Source organism: Tachyglossus aculeatus, chromosome 19 (assembly GCF_015852505.1).
Source record: "Tachyglossus aculeatus isolate mTacAcu1 chromosome 19, mTacAcu1.pri, whole genome shotgun sequence".
NCBI classification, from domain to species: domain Eukaryota; kingdom Metazoa; phylum Chordata; class Mammalia; order Monotremata; family Tachyglossidae; genus Tachyglossus; species Tachyglossus aculeatus.
The window spans coordinates 2165226-2180995 of record NC_052084.1 but is presented as its reverse complement, the minus strand read 5'-3'; the positions used below and the strand labels follow the sequence as shown (position 1 = coordinate 2180995).

At 48.5% G+C, this 15770-nt stretch overlaps 1 protein-coding gene across 1 annotated transcript in view; it reads right to left on the bottom strand.

Annotated features, from left to right (window-relative positions):
• The window catches only part of RYR2 (ryanodine receptor 2), a 307123-nt gene that overhangs the window by 197983 nt on the left and 93370 nt on the right, over positions 1-15770 (bottom strand). Inside the window, exons 11-16 of the mRNA XM_038761058.1 lie at positions 14468-14542; positions 11290-11446; positions 5168-5332; positions 3511-3632; positions 2118-2301; positions 935-1070 (exon numbers count right to left, since the gene is read on the bottom strand). Coding sequence (XP_038616986.1) covers positions 935-1070; positions 2118-2301; positions 3511-3632; positions 5168-5332; positions 11290-11446; positions 14468-14542 — 839 coding nt within the window. The remainder of the gene's footprint in view (positions 1-934; positions 1071-2117; positions 2302-3510; positions 3633-5167; positions 5333-11289; positions 11447-14467; positions 14543-15770) is intronic.

Below are 15770 nucleotides of genomic sequence, written 5' to 3'. Positions count from 1 at the left end.
AGGGGGAGAGAAAAGAGGGGGCTCAGTGTGGAGGAGGTGAGCTCTCAGTAGGGCTTTGAAGGGAGGAAGAGAGCTAGCTATCTTACCTCCTTCCCTTCCCCACAGCACCTGTATATATGTATATATGTTTGTATATATTTATTACTCTATTTATTTATTTATTTTACTTGTACATATCTATTCTATTTATTTTATTTTGTTAGTATGTTTGGTTTTGTTCTCTGTCTCCCCCTTTTAGACTGTGAGCCCACTGTTGGGTAGGGACTGTCTCTAGATGTTGCCAATTTGTACTTCCCAAGCGATTAGTACAGTGCTCTGCACATAGTAAGCGCTCAATAAATACGATTGATGATGATGATGATGATATGTATATATGTTTGTATATATTTATTACTCTATTTATCTTACTTGTACATATCTATTCTATTTCTTTTATTTTGTTAGTATGTTTGGTTTTGTTCTCTGTCTCCCTCTTCTAGACTGTGAGCCCGCTGTTGGGTAGGGACTGTCTCTATGTGTTGCCGACTTGTACTTCCCAAGCGCTTAGTACAGTGCTTTGCACACAGTAAGCGCTCAATAAATACGATTGATTGATTGATTGATTGATGTGTGGAGGGAGGGCATTCCAGGCCAGGGGGAGGACGTGGGCCAGGGGTCGACGGCAGGACAGGCTCTTACTCTAACATCAGGGCATAGAAAGGCTAGCCACTCGTCTTGGCCAGCTGGAAAAGCAATGAGAACTCTGGAGTTTCATTTATATGGGCAGAAACGCGTGTCCCGAAGCGCTTGGCACACGGTGAGCGTTCAGCAAATACGACTGATTGATTGACTTAAAGGAGGCAACTTTACGAGGTCACTGAATCCCCAAGCTCTGTGGGAGTTGGTCGGTTCCCCTTCCCCGTCATTTCCCTCGTCTCCCTCCTCCCCTCCTTACCGAGCAACTCGTAGAGAGAGTTGAGAGTGGACTTCCACGCGTCTCCGGCCTCCGGGCCGGCGGCGTCGGCGAAGTGGGCGGCGCTGCTGTACACGTGGAGCCGGTCAATGCACTCCAGGACCAGGCTGATCACGCCCTAACGGAGGAAGGCCGGGACCAGACCGGACCGAACTCAGACTCTCCCCAGTGCCCGTCAACCGAGTTCCGCGTGGAGAGTTTCCGAAAACGACACCTCGCACGGGGTGTGAAATTTCCTCCGCAATTCTGAAGTTGAGGTGGAGGGGTGGAGTGGAGGGCACACGGGGCTGGGAGCGGAGAGACCTGGGCTCTGATCCCAGCCCGCTGGGTGCCCTCAGGCAAGTCGCTTGACCACTCTGGGCCTCAGGTACCTCCCAGCCTCTTAGACTGTGAGCCCCCGGAGGGGTTGGTAGCCACTCGGATTATCGTGTATCTTCCCCAGTTTGGGATACTTCCCCCTTCTAGACTGTGAGCCCGTTGTCGGGTAGGGACCGTCTCTATATGTTGCCAACTTGTACTTCCCAAGCGCTTAGTACAGCACTCTGCACACAGTAAGCGCTCAATAAGTATGATTGAATGAATGAAGGATACATAATAAGCCTTTAAATGGGGCAAGCTTTTTTAAAAGTCTCTTTTGTACTAGGGAGGTGTGAAACCCCAGGCTTTGTGGTAGTCCCTTTTCAAGAAAACAAGGAAATATTTCCAGCCCTTACACCCCACGTGAAAATGTTAGGGTCCCGTGGGCCCCGCTGAGAGAAAAATACCCTGAAACTAAATAACATCATCAGTCATATTTACTCCTCCTCCTTCGCCTCTTTCTGCAGAGCACTGCATTAAGTGCTTGGGAGAGTCAGTCAGTCAGTCACCAGTATTTATTAAGTGCTTCGTGTGGGCAGAGCACTGTACTAAGTGCTTGGGAGAGTCAGTCATTGATATTTATTGAGCCCTTCCTGTGGGCAGAGAATTGCACTATGCGCTTGAAACAGTCAGTCAGTCCTTGGTATTTATGGAGCACTTCCTGCAGACAGAGCACTGTAGTAAGCGCTCAGGAGAGTACAATAAAGTCAGCAGGCCATAGGGTAGTGGACGTGTAACATCCTGGGTCTCAGGGAGGGGCACGGCATCTGAGGATCAACGGAGAGGGGCGGGGAGAGGGGAAAACTACCTCTTCCTGAAAGAGGTTCTGTCGGTTCTTGAGCGCTCGGAGCCGGTTCTGTTTGTCCTCGTGCTCCAGGTGCTCGTCGGGAGGGTGGAAGTAGCCGATCAGGTCCTGCAGGCTCAGGCTGACCGACTCGATGGGCAGGTCGACGGGGGAAGACTTGGATTTCTTGCTCAGCGCCTCCAGGCCCCTGGGAGAAGCCCCAGACCAGCCTCTCAGTTTTGGGAAATGCACCGATGGTGTTTCGCTGCCCGGGGTTTTAAGTGATGATAACAGCCCCTGGGACTGGCTTCTTCCCAAGCTCTTTGGCATCAGGCATCTAGCTTTCTCCCTCAAAACACCTCTGGGAGGTGGGGCCGAGTGTATTTTAAGCTACCCATTTCAGAAATGAGTAAAGGTAAGGTCCGGAGAGGTGAAGTGCCTTGCCGGGAGCCCCCCAGCAGGAGAGCTGGATTTGAACCGCAGACTGCTAACTCCTATTCCCTCTCCATAGTTCAGGGAGGCTGGGGGTGGCGAGGCCTCCTTTAAGTAGGAGAAGCAGCGTGGCTCAGTGGAAAAGAGCCCGGGCTTTGGAGTCAGAGGTCATGGGTTCAAATCCCAGCTCCGCCAGCTGTCGGCTGGGTGACTTTGGGCAAGTCACGTCACTTCTCTGGCCCTCAGTTACCTCATCTGGAAAATGGGGATTCAAACTGTGAGCCCCGCGTGGGACAACCTGATCATCTTGTAGCCTCCCCAGCGCTTAGAACGGTGCTTCGCACATCGTAAGCGCTTAACAAACCTGATCACCTTGTATCTCCCCAGCGCTTAGAACAGTGCTTTGCACATAGTAAGCGCTTAACAAATGCCATTATTATTATTATTATTATTATCGTTATTATTAAGTACCTCTCTGTGCTTTCTTGAGCCCTGTCAGTGTGGCCGGTTTATAAAACAGAGCACTGTGGGCAAGCACGCTGGCCCAGAAAGCAGAAGTCTTCTAGACTGTGAGCCCACTGTTGGGTAGGGACTGTCTCTATTTGTTGCCAACTTGTACTTCCCAAGCGCTTAGTCCAGTGCTCTGCACACAGTAAGCGCTCAATAAATACGATTGAATGAATGAATGAATGAAAATGGCTGAACTCAAAAGACAGCAAGGCCTGTTGGAAAAAGCACGGTTGTCAGGAGACCTGGCCTCTCTTCCTTACTCTGCCTCTTGCAGTCCGGAAGACTTTGGGCAGGCCCCTAAATATCACGGGGCCTCAGTTCCCTCATCTATAAAATGGAGAGGAGAGCCCTTACCTTGTTGGCCCCGTGAGGGACAGGGACTGTGCCTGCTCCAGTGATCGCCTCTGTACCCTCTCTGGTGCTCAGTACAGAGTAGGCACCCGATTGATGCTGCCATTACTCATTGGAAAACTACCTGAGGAATCTATTGAACAGGAAGGCGGTGCTGCGGATGACTCTGGCGGTCCGGGACTCCTCGTGTTGAGAGCGGGACAGGTTCAGTCCGTCGTCCATGTGACCTTCGTGATGCATGATCGCCTGCAGGGAAAATGTCATCTAGGGTCAGCATAAGGCCCTCTTCCCCCACTTAATAATAATAATAATAATAATAATGACATTTGTTAAGCACTTACTATGTGCAAAGCACTGTTCTAAGCGCTGGGGCGGTTACAAGGTGATCAGGTTGTCCCACCGGGAGCTCACAGTCTTAATCCCCATTTGACAGATGAGGGAACTGAGGCCCAGAGAAGTGAAGCGACTTGCCCAAAGTCACGCAGCTGACAGCTGGCGGAGCCGGGATTTGAACCCATGACCTCTGACTCCAAAGCCCGGGTTCTTTCCACTGAGCCACACTGCTTCTCACAAATATGTACAGGTAATTATGATGATATTTGTTAAGGGCTTACTAATGTGCCAAACACTGTTGTAAGCGCTGGGGGAGATACAAGGTGATCAGGTTGTCCCACAGTCTTCATCTCCATTTTACAGTTGGGGTAACTGAGACACAGTGAAGCTAAGCGACTTGTCCAAAGTCACACAGCTGATCAGTGGCGGACATGGGATTTGAACTCACGACCTCAGACTCCCAAGCCAGGGCTCTTTCCACTGAGCCACATGACACTTCTCTCTTTCTCTTCCTCTCCTCTCCCTCTCTCTTTCTATCCCTCTCTTTCTCTCCATCTCCTCTCCCTCCTTCTTTCTATCCCTCCCTTTCTCTTCCTCTCCCTCTCCCTCGCCATTAAACATTAAGCCCATGTGGGACAGGGCCTGTGTCCAACCTGATCATCTTGATCTGCCTCAGTGTACTTACTCTCCCAAGCGCTTAGTACAGTGCTCTGCACACAGTAAGCACTCCACAAATACTACTGATGGCTTGATTGGTTGGTTAGCACATAGGAAAATGTGCTCACCAATCATAGGAAGCAGCATGGTGAAGTGGATGTAGAGAAGCAGCGTGGCTCAGTGGAAAGAGCCCGGGCTTTGGAGTCAGAGGCCATGGGTTCGAATCCTGGCTCCACCAATTGTCAGCTGGGTGACTTTGGGCAAGTCACTTCACTTCTCTGGGCCTCAGTTCCCTCATCTGGAAAATGGGGATGAAGACTACGAGCCCCCCATGGGACAACCTGATTACCTTGTAACCTCCCCAGTGCGTAGAACAGTGCTTTGCACATAGTAAGTGCTTAATAAATGCTATCATTATTATTATTATTATTATTATTAGTGGATAGAACACAGGCCTGAGAGTCAGAACGTCATGGGTTCTAATTCTGGCTCTTCCATTTTGTCTGCCGTGTGAGCTTGGGCAAGCCACTCACTTCTCTGTGCCTCAGTTACCTCATCTGGAAAACGGGGAAGGAGACTGTGAGCCCCACATGGGACAGGGACTGCATCCAACCCAATCTGCGTATTTCCACCTCAGCGCTTAGTACAGTCCCTGGCACATACTTAGCACTTTAATACCATAATTGTTACCACAGAGAGTACTCAACAAATACCACCGACGTATCGACTGGTTGATCGGCACATGGTAAGCGCTTAACAAATACCTCAGTCACCCTTAAGTTCGCTCTTACCTTGCGCTGAATGGATCCCATCCTCACGGACTTGGCATCGGCCGACTGGTAGGTGAGCCACAAGCCCGTGTCCGCGTGCTGGATGAAGCAGACCGAATCTCCGTATTTGATTTCCGACGTCCCCATCCCCTCCACTTCCTTCCTCATCCCCAGGTCCAGCTTTTCCTGGGAATAAAGAGAAAGTTGGCCGTTAGACTTCTCCGCCGGCCGACAGACATGGCTACACCACAGGATGGTCACAACCGAGGAGGTGTTCGGGCAAGATGGCTTTGAAACCCCATCTTCCGGGCCTCCGGTTGAGGTCTTTTGGAAGCTTGTGGAAAACGGCGGACTGAATAGCCCGTCTGTCAGTCGCCGATCCGCCCAACAGCTACGAAAATAAAACCCTTTATTGCCACAGCTCTCAAAAGCACTTCTAGTCCAGTGGATTGTACACTCTCTGTGGGAAGAGAAAGTGTGCTTAGAATAAGCAGCAGCATCAGCATCATCATCAATCGTATTTATTGAGCGCTTACTGTGTGCAGAGCACTGTACTAAGTGCTTGGGAAGTACAAGTTGGCATGAGAAGCAGCATGGCCTAGTGGCGGTTCAAATCCTGGCTCGGCCCCTTGTCTGCTCCAGGACCTTGGGCAAGTCTCTTCACTTCTCCAGGCCTCAGTTCTCTCAAGTGTAAAATGGGTATTGAGACGGTGAGCCCCATGTGGGACACGGACTGTGTCCAACCTGATTACCTTGTATCTACCCCAGTGCTTACTATAATGCCTGCCACATAATAATACTAATAATGGCATTTATTAAGCGCTTACTATGTGCACAGCACTGTTCTAAGAGCTGGGGAGGTTACAGGGTGATCAGGTTGTCCCTCGGGGGGCTCACAGTCTTAATCCCCATTTTACAGATGAGATAACTGAGGCCCAGAGAAGTTAAGTGACTTGCTGACAATTGGCAGAGCCCGGGTTTGAACCCACGACCTCTGACTCCAAAGCCCGTGCTCTTTCCACTGTGCCACTCGGCTTCTCTGCATAGCTTCTCTGAGCCACATAGTAAGCGCCTAACAAAGTCCACAGATATTATTATCCCTTGCAAAAACCTGGGGGGAAGTAAAAAGGGAAAAATGAAGCCCAAAGCAATAAACGGCTGCAGCGGCCCCAGAATCGAGTCATGGGGGTAAGAGAGGCTTACAAGCAGCCATATGTGGCATCCTTGGGGAAAGGTTTGGAGGCTTTGGAATGAGCTTGGCGTTGGCTCGTACATTGAAGCCTCCACGCAGATGGTGTCCCAGCAAAGAGGAGGGCAGCTGGAGGAAGTGAGGCGTGAAGGTTTCCAAAAAGCGGGAAAGGAACCCAACTGGCCTAGAGGGAAGAGCGCAGGCTTGGGAGCCGGAGGATGTGGGTTCTAATCCCGGCTCTGCCACATGTCTACTCTGTGTCCTTGGATGAGTCACTTCACTTCTCCGGGCCTCAGTTCCTTCATCCGTATAATGGGGATTATAGACTCTGACTATAGACTATAGACTTCTAGACTGTGAGCCCGTTGTTGGGCAGGGACTGTCTCTATTTGTTGCCAACTTGTACTTCCCAAGCGCTTAGTACAGTGCTCTGCACACAGTAAGCGCTCAATAAATACGATTAAATGAATGAATGATTGAGACAGTGAACACCACGTGGGACAGGGACTGTATTCAGCCTGCTTACCTTGTATCTACCCCAGCGCTTAGAACAGTGCTTAAATACCATCATCATTATTATTATTATCATTATTATTATGCTGTTTCCAGGGGTCATCACCCAAACCGATTACTGCAGCACCATTTCTAAAAGCCTTGTTCCCCAAATGAAAATGGCCAAATCCAGACCCTCTCTGAAGGGAATTTTAGCTCTCGCGATTTTTCAGCCTCGCCCGTGGTTCTTGGGCGGTAAATGCTACTCGACTGCAACTTGCCCTCGTTTTGACGCTGCCCATCACTGCAGATGGCACTGCCGAGGGAAAAGGTCATGTTTATGACCCCAAAGGTAATCAAATGGGAACGGTGCCTCAGTGGGGTTTAGAAGCTTAAAAAAAAAAATTCACCGCTCGGAAGCATAACATTTAAAGGTTGGCAAGAGTCACCACCTGATTAAAACTGACACGTTTCAGCCCACTTGAATGTGTGGAGGTGGCTGTTGAAAGTTCTGGGAAAGAGTAAAGGGAAGAGATTATGTAAGAGAGAGGTGCACAAAAACACATCTGACAGTCTTTGTTATGTAAAATATTTTTCCCCTCATGAAGACATCCGTAGGTAATGCTTTAAAATATTCTCTAACGTGTGGCCTCCCTTGAATTTAGAGTGGAGGGCTATCACCTGTCTCCCTTGTCAGATCTCGGAATCTGAAGAGAACGAGTGCCCTGCTTGTGCAAAAGATTTCTCTCTCCAAGCCCTGCCATCTTCAGGATCGTGCTGGCGCCTCTGAAAGGTTTAGTCGATTGTACATTCGATTTTCTGGTTTGATTACTCTATTTTATGGTAGTCAAGCGCTTACTAAGTGCCAGGCACTGCACTAAGCGCCGCTCATCAGATTGGACACAGACCTCTGACTCCCAAACCCAGGCTCTTTCCACTAAGAAACAGAATAACAGAGAAGCAGCGTGGCTCAGTGGAAAGAGCCCGGGCTTTGGAGTCAGAGGTCATGGGTTCGAATCCTGGCTCTGCTAATTGTCAGCTGTGTGACTTTGGGCAAGTCACTTCACTTCTCTGGGCCTCAGTTACCTCAACTGGAAAATAGGGATGAAAACTGTGAGCCCCGTGTGGGACAACCTGATCACCTTGTAACCTCTCCAGGGCTTAGAACAGTGCTTTGCACATAGTAAGTGCTTAATAAATGCTATTATTATTATTATTATTATTATTATTATTATTATTATTATTATAAGCTTGAATGAGGATTGAGGTCACTGGGATTTTTCCTCTACGGCATTGATTGCAAAGGCATTTCTGGGGACCACAGACTGAGAATCCATTAACGAGGCAAATCTGGTGAGCAAGAGTGCAGGAAGGCTGGCCTAGTGGAAAGAGCTGGGGAATCAGAGGACTTAGGTTCTCATTCCGGCTCCGCCACTCGTCTGTTGTGTGACCCTGGGCAAGTCATTTCTCTGTGCCTCCGTCACCTCATCCGGAAAATGAGGAATAAATCCTACTCCCTCCTACTTAGACTGTGAGCCCCCTGTGGGTCCCTGGGTCCAACCTTATTATCTTGTATCCACCCGAGCGGTTAGAACAGAGTTGACTGGACCAAAGCGCTTAAGTACCATAATTATTCTTTGGCACTTAAAGCACTCTTCATTTTAACTTGGGCATCACCTAAAGCAGACAGATCCTTTAAAAATGAAGACATTCTCATTTTATCAGGGTGCCGGTCTTCTAATTAAAAACCTCCTTAGCTGTGCAGTGCAAAGGGCCCCCACTGTGAATTGCTTATTGATTGCTCTGTACACTAACAGCTCCCCACTGGGAGCAGGTACTTAACAGTTTCATTGTCTCTTACTTTTTGGGCTACTTTGCCAAGATGACATTTGGATTTTGTCACATCTGTTCAAATCAATTAGGAATTCTGTGAAACTAAGCTTATCTTCCCCACAGATCTGCCCTCTAAGCTAGTGTTTTCTTTCTCTCTTTCTCCCGCCCTCCTTTTCTACTTTTCGCTCTCAGAATCCCAGAGGATCCTTCCATTGCTTGTATAACCTCAGGAAATGCCTTACCTACTTTGAAAACCTTGCTCCTCTCATCTCGAGAAGCCATTTATACTAATCGTGTCGCCTTTATCTGGAATATTTGAGCTAAATCACCACCACCAGAAAGCCCCCGCCGCCCACCGTGAGATTTCCCTAAATAACTGAGCAGATCATTCCGTTTTCGGGCAGCGGGTTTCCTGAGGTTTATTTCCCAGTTTTACTACTTCATCCAGTGAACAACGAGTCTTGGATATTTTAGCAAACAAGATTTGATTGACCAAGGAAATAGTCTATGAAAAATCTACCAGAGGGTAGCATTAGCCAGTAGATGTTATTGCATTTTTGGTGAGACTTTCGACCCTCTCTCCTTTTAGGTTATAGGCATATGGTTTCTCAGAGTACTTTGGTTCAGACAATAATAATAACAACAATAATGATAAGTGCTTATTAAGCATTTATAACTGACCGAATCACTTCGCTCACCTGATCACAAATCAGATCAAACACAGCCCCTATGAGCCAGGAGGTTCACAATCTAAGAGCTAGGGAGGACAGGTTCTTTATCCCCTTTTTACAGAGGGGGAGACTGAGGCCCGGAGAGGTCAAGATCACCCACCAGGCCAGTGGCCAAGCTGGGGCTACTGTTCACGTCACCCCAAAATCCTAGTCCTCTGCTTTTTCCACTAGATCACCCTGCCTCTACTGCCACTGCAGAACAAGTAATGATAATATTTATTAAGCTCTTACCGGGCGCAAAGCACTGCCCTAAGTGTTGGGAAGGAATACCTGGCCCTCCAGAATGCCGAGAAGCACCATAGCCTAGTGAAAAGAGAACGGGCCTTGGAATCAGAGGACCTCATCACCAACACCATCAATGGTATTTACTGAGCGCCTTCTCTGTGCAGAGCACTGTAGTAAGCGCTTGGGAGAGCACAACAGAGTTGGTAAACACGCTCCCTGCCCATAATGAGCCCCACGTGGGGCAACCTGATGACCTTGTATCTACCCCAGCACTTAGAACAGTGCTTGGCACATAGTAAGTGCTTAACAAGTACTATCACTATTATTATTATTATTATTATTATTATTAATGCGCTTACAGCCTGTAATAATAATAATAATGGCATTTATTAAGTGCTTGCTATGTGCCAAGCACTGTTCTAAACGCTGGGGAGGTTGCAAGGTGATCAGGTTGTCCCACATGGGGCTCACAGTCTTAATCCCCATTTTACAGATGAGGTAACTGAGGCACAGAGAAGTTAAGTGACTTGCCCAAAGCCACACAGCTGACAATTCGTAGAGCCGGGATTTGAGCCCATGACCTCTGACTCCAAAGCCCGTGTTCTTTCCACTGAGCCACGCTGCTTTTCTAGCCTAGAGATAAGTTTGGTGTCTAGATACCTGGTTTCTAATCCCGACTCTGTCAATTGCTTGCTGAGCAAGTAACTTCACTCTGTACCTCATTTAATACTAATGATGGTATTTGTTAAGCACTTACTATGTGCCAAGCACTGTTCTAAGCACTGGGGCAGATAAAGGATTAATCAGGTTTCCTCACGTGGGGCTCACGATCTTAATCCCCGTTTTACAGAAGAGGTAACTGAGGCACAGAGAAGTTAACTGATTTGCCCAAAGTCACAGGGCTGACAAGTGGCAGAGCTGGGATTCGAACCCATGACCTCTGACTCCCAAGCCCGGGCTCTTTCCACTAAGCCATGCTGCTGCTTTGTACAATGGGGATTAAATCCTCCTCTCTCCCACTTAGCCTGGGATCCCCATGTGGGACAGGGCCTGTGTGCAACCTTATTTATGGTATCTTTTAAGTGCTCACTATATGCCAGGCACTGTTCTAAGCACTGGGACAAATAATCAGGTTGGGCCCATTCTGTGTCCCACACTGGACTCTCAGTCTTAATTCCAATTTTACAGGTGAGGCAGCTGAGGCCCAGAGAAGTCAAGTGACTTGCCCCGAGCCACACCACAGGCAAGTGTGATTTCTCTGTGCCTCAGTTCCCTCCTCTGCAGAATAATAATAATAATAATAATAATAATGGTATTTGTTAAGTGCTTACTATGTGCAAAGCACTGTTCTAAGCACTGGGGGGGATACAAGGTGATCAGGTTGTCCCACGTGGGGCTCACAGTCTTAATCCCCATTTTACAGATGAGGGAACTGAGGCTCAGAGAAATGAAGTGACTTGCCTAAGGTCACACAGCAGACATGTGGCGGAGCTGGGATTCGAACCCATGACCTCTGACTCCAAAGCCCGCGCTCTTTCCACTGAGCCGTGCTGCTTCCCCTGACTGTGAGCCCTCTGTGGGCTCTGTTGCTTGTACCCGCCCCAGTGTTTAGTACAGTGCCTGGCACGTAGTAAGCGCTTAACAAACACCACCGTTGTTATTATTATTGTTACCTTGGACGAGCGGAAGCAAAACGCGGTGGACTTGACGTCGGCCTTCTCCTTGTCCATCAGCAAGAGGCTTTTGTCTTCCATGAGGCTCAGGTACTTCCCTGTGGTTATATGCCGGAGTCTGAACGACTGTCCCCACCGGATGTGACTTCCGCTCCACCTGGTCGGAAAAGCCAATTGATCGATCGATCAATCAATCAATACGTGGCAGGTGCACGTGTTCCTGCAGGACCGGAGGCCCAAAATCTCTGGGAGACACCTTCAGCACATTTTCCATTTTTTATGGCATTTGTTCAGCGCCTGCTAACATGCCGGACACTGGACTAAGCGCTGGGGCCGACACTAGCTGATCAGGTCAAACACAGTCCTTGTCCCACATGGGGCTCACGGTCTTAATCCCCCTTTGTATTTATTTATATTACTCTATTGATTTTATTAATGATGTGTATATAGCTATAATTCTATTTACTCTGATGGTATTAACGCCTGTCTCCCCCTTCTAGACTGTGAGCCCACTGTTGGGTAGGGACCGTCTCTATATGTTGCCAACTTGGACTTCCCAAGTGCTTAGTACAGTGTTCTGCACACAGTAAGCGCTCAATAAATACGACTGATTGATTGACTGATTAGTACAGTGCTCTGCCCACAGTAAGCGCTCAATAAATATGACTGAATGAATGAATGTTACGGATGAGGTCACTGAGGCCCAGAGAAGCGAAGTGACTTGCCGAGATAACACAGCAGAAAAATGGCAGAGCCAGGAGTAAAACCCAGGGATGTCTCCCAGGCACGTACTCTATCCACCACGCTGTGCTGCCTTTTTTTTTAATGGTATCTGTTAAGCGCTTACTCTGCATCACGCACTGTTCTAAGCGCTGGGGTCCTGTCTCACAGTCTTAATCCCCATTTGACAGGTGAGGGAACCGAGGCACAGAGAACTTAAGTGACTCGCCCGAGGTCACCCAGCAGGACCACCATTACCCGATGCCGGAGAGACCCAGGCCAGATCTCTAAGTGTTCTCCCCTTCTAGGCCGTCAGCTCACTGTGAGCGGGGAATACATCTGTTATATCGTTATATCGTACACTCCCAAGCGTTCAGTCCAGTGCTCTGCACACAGAAAGAGCTCAAGAAATACGACTGATCGATTAGTATCCTCTGTGATTTGGCATGTGGTGAATGGCTCGTGTCAGAGGAAGGGGAGGCCGCTTGCCGGTCAGAACTAACCTCCGCTGTGTGACTCTGATGACCCAATTATTCCCCAAGTGCTTACTACAGTGTTCTGCACCCAGTAAGTGCTCAGTAAATACGATTGAATGAATGAACTCCCCACCCTGTCGCCGGGGTTGGCTGGAAAACCCTCAAGCCCATGTAGGTGGGATCCGATTTGGAGGCTGAGCTCCACTCCTCCAATTTGGAGGCTGAGTGGAGCTCATCGCGGAGTGATTTCCCCCATCACCAAAGGGCCTCTGGCAACACGCCACTGAGCTTGAAAAATGAATTTAGCCACTCCGGGTGAGGAACTGTGTTTCGGTAGCATCCTGCGGAGGGATGGGAAAAGGCCGGCCGCCAACACGGCTTCCTGCTCTGAGTGGAATTCATTCATTCATTCAATCGTATTTATTGAGCGCTTACTGTGTGCAGAGCACTGGACGAAGCGCTTGGGAAGTCCGAGTCGGCAACATCTAGAGACGGTCCCTACCCAACAACGGGCTCACAGTCTAGAAGGGGGAGACGGACGACAAGACAAAACATGCGGACAGGCGTCAAGTCGTCAGAATAAATAGAAATAAAGCTAGATGCACATCGTTAACAAAATAAATAGGATAGTAAATGTGAGTGGAAGTTGGGGTTTGGGCCTTCGGAATGTCTTTCAATCGTCTCAGGTTTAGGAAGGAATTCCTAATTTTACTGTCATTTCGGGCGAACGTCTGAGGAAAGAGAATCCAGTTCTAGGTACACATTTGCAAAGATGGCCATGACAGCAAACACTCAATACACTTCTCTGCCTTCAAGGGGGACTAAATAGTTCCCCACCCATGGTGGGCACCCAATTCAGTGTCCTCCCCATGACACAGCACCGAGTACAATGCCCGGTCCTCAGAGAGTACATTCATTCATTCAATCGTATTTATTGAACACTTACTGATTGAACTGTGAACCCCCTGTGGGACAGGGACAGAGTCTAAACTGCCTAGGTGCTATCTTTCCCAGCACACGGAACAGTGCTTAGCACACAGTAAGCGCTAACAGATATACTATTATTATTAATAAAACTGGCAGGCACTTCATTAGAGTTCTTTCATTCCCCATCCACTCAGCCCCCAAATTGGATCTTTCATTCCGGGCCTTCGTTCATTCATTCAATCGTATTTACTGAGCGCTTACTATGTCCAAAGCACTATACTAAACGCTTGGGAGAATACAACAGAACAACAAACAGACATGTTCCCACCCACACTGAGCTCACGGTCTGAGACAGTGCAGCCTAATGCCCGTCGTTGGGTAGGGACTGTCTCTATTTGTTGCCCAATTGTACTTGCCAAGTGCTTAGGACAGTGCTCTGCACACAATAAGCGCTCAATAAATACGATTGAATGAATAATGGAAAGAGCAGGGAACCTGGAGTCAGGAGACCCGAGTTCTAGTCCCATCTCTGCCAATCAAGCAATCAATCAGTGGTGTTTACTGAGCGCTAACTGTGCATAGAGCACTGGACTATCAGCGCAGAGGAGAGGACTGTAGAGTTGGCAGACACGATCCCTGCCCTGGAGGAGTTTACAATCTAGCGGAGGGGCTTAGGCTGGCCTGCTGGGTGACACAAAACCTCTCTGGGCCTCGGTTTCTTCATCCATAAAATGGGGATACGGTACCTTCGAGCTTCCTCCCTCAGACTTGAGTTGGACAGGGGCAGGGTTCGATTTGGTCACCTTGTATCTCCCCCAGAGATCAGCACATAATAAGCATTTCATAAAGATTATGGTGACCATCAATACCGAAATTAAGGATTCTTCCCCGCTCTCCCTTTCTTCTCAAAGGCAGACCTCTGAGAGCCTCCATCACACATGGTCTTCCAATCGCCACTCAAATTTGGCAACTTTCTTCCTGGATTGAAAGGCCCAGCCCAACGGCATTTGAGTTCTCTGCCGCAATTACTGAGTCCAAGACATCCCTTTACTTACGCAACTCTTAGGGTCTCGAGCCTCCACAGGGAACGGGCGTGAATAGAAACAGCCCCTCCTTCGTAATGGACAGTTCTGTTAAAACAAAAACAAAACCCACCACCACCAAGGACACTTGCTTGAGACCCTTCACTCTTTGAATTTGTTCTGTTCACTGATGACTGCGGAGGAGATAAACAGCTGGTCGATCAAGTCACACCTGCTTCAGTAAAAGCAGACGGACTTCTGTGCCCCAAGTGTAATAACAGTGAGAAATGCCAGATTGGAAACAGCGTATACTTACTCTCAACAACTTAATTTGGACATTTCGATTGTCACTGTCAAAGCCAATTGCTGCCTTAAGACCGTCAATTCCCCCTCGGCCACAAAATGGCCTTTTCCGGCGTGTTTCAATCTCCCACAGACTCACGTCTATTTAATAGATCTAAAAACCTCCGTGGGGACAGAATTTCTAACCAGAAGGGTTGTGGTTATCTCACCGTAACGATGAAAACCACCACGGGTTCTCCTCATTAATGGTATTTATTTGGCCAAGCGTTCACACGGTTATGGATTGTTTATAATACGTAAATACCTTCTTCCCCTTTTAGAATGCTTTGATAATCCTAAATCTTTTAATGACTTTCTAAAATTGCCCCATCGGTCAGGAATCGAGGAAGAGTATTGATTGCAAGCTTTCTCTGTGGAGGACCGCATTAAGCGCCTTTTCTCTCCCTTTTAGAAATGCTTGGGTAATCCTAATTCCTTTGGTGACTTTCTAAAATGCCCCCCATCAGTCAGGAATCGAGAAAATGTATTGATTGCGCGCTTTCTCTGCGGAGGACCGCATTAAGCGCCTTTTCTCTCCCTTTTAGAAATGCTTGGGTAATCCTAATTCCTTTGATGACTTTCTAAAATGCCCTCCGTCAGTCGGGAATCGAGGAAAGGTATTGATTGCACGTTTTCTCTGCGGAGGACACTACTAAGCTTCTGGGAGTGTACAGCTGAACACAATCCGTGCCCTCAGCGATCTCACGGTCCAGGGGAGGAATCTGTCCTTCACACTGGCGGGACTGTGGCCCAGGAGATGAAAGCTCGACCCTCACGGTGGAACGGGGACATCAAGGAGCCAGTAACCTTGTGTTCTCTAAGAGTTCGACCCTCACGGAGGAACAGGGACATCAAGGAGCTGGTAACCTTGTGTTCTCTAAGAACTCGACCCTCACGGAGGAACGGGGACATCAAGGAGCTGGTACCCTTGTGTTCTCCAAGACTGTTCACTCCTGAATGCCCAAAATGAGCCCTTCGTTGAGAAGGGGGATGA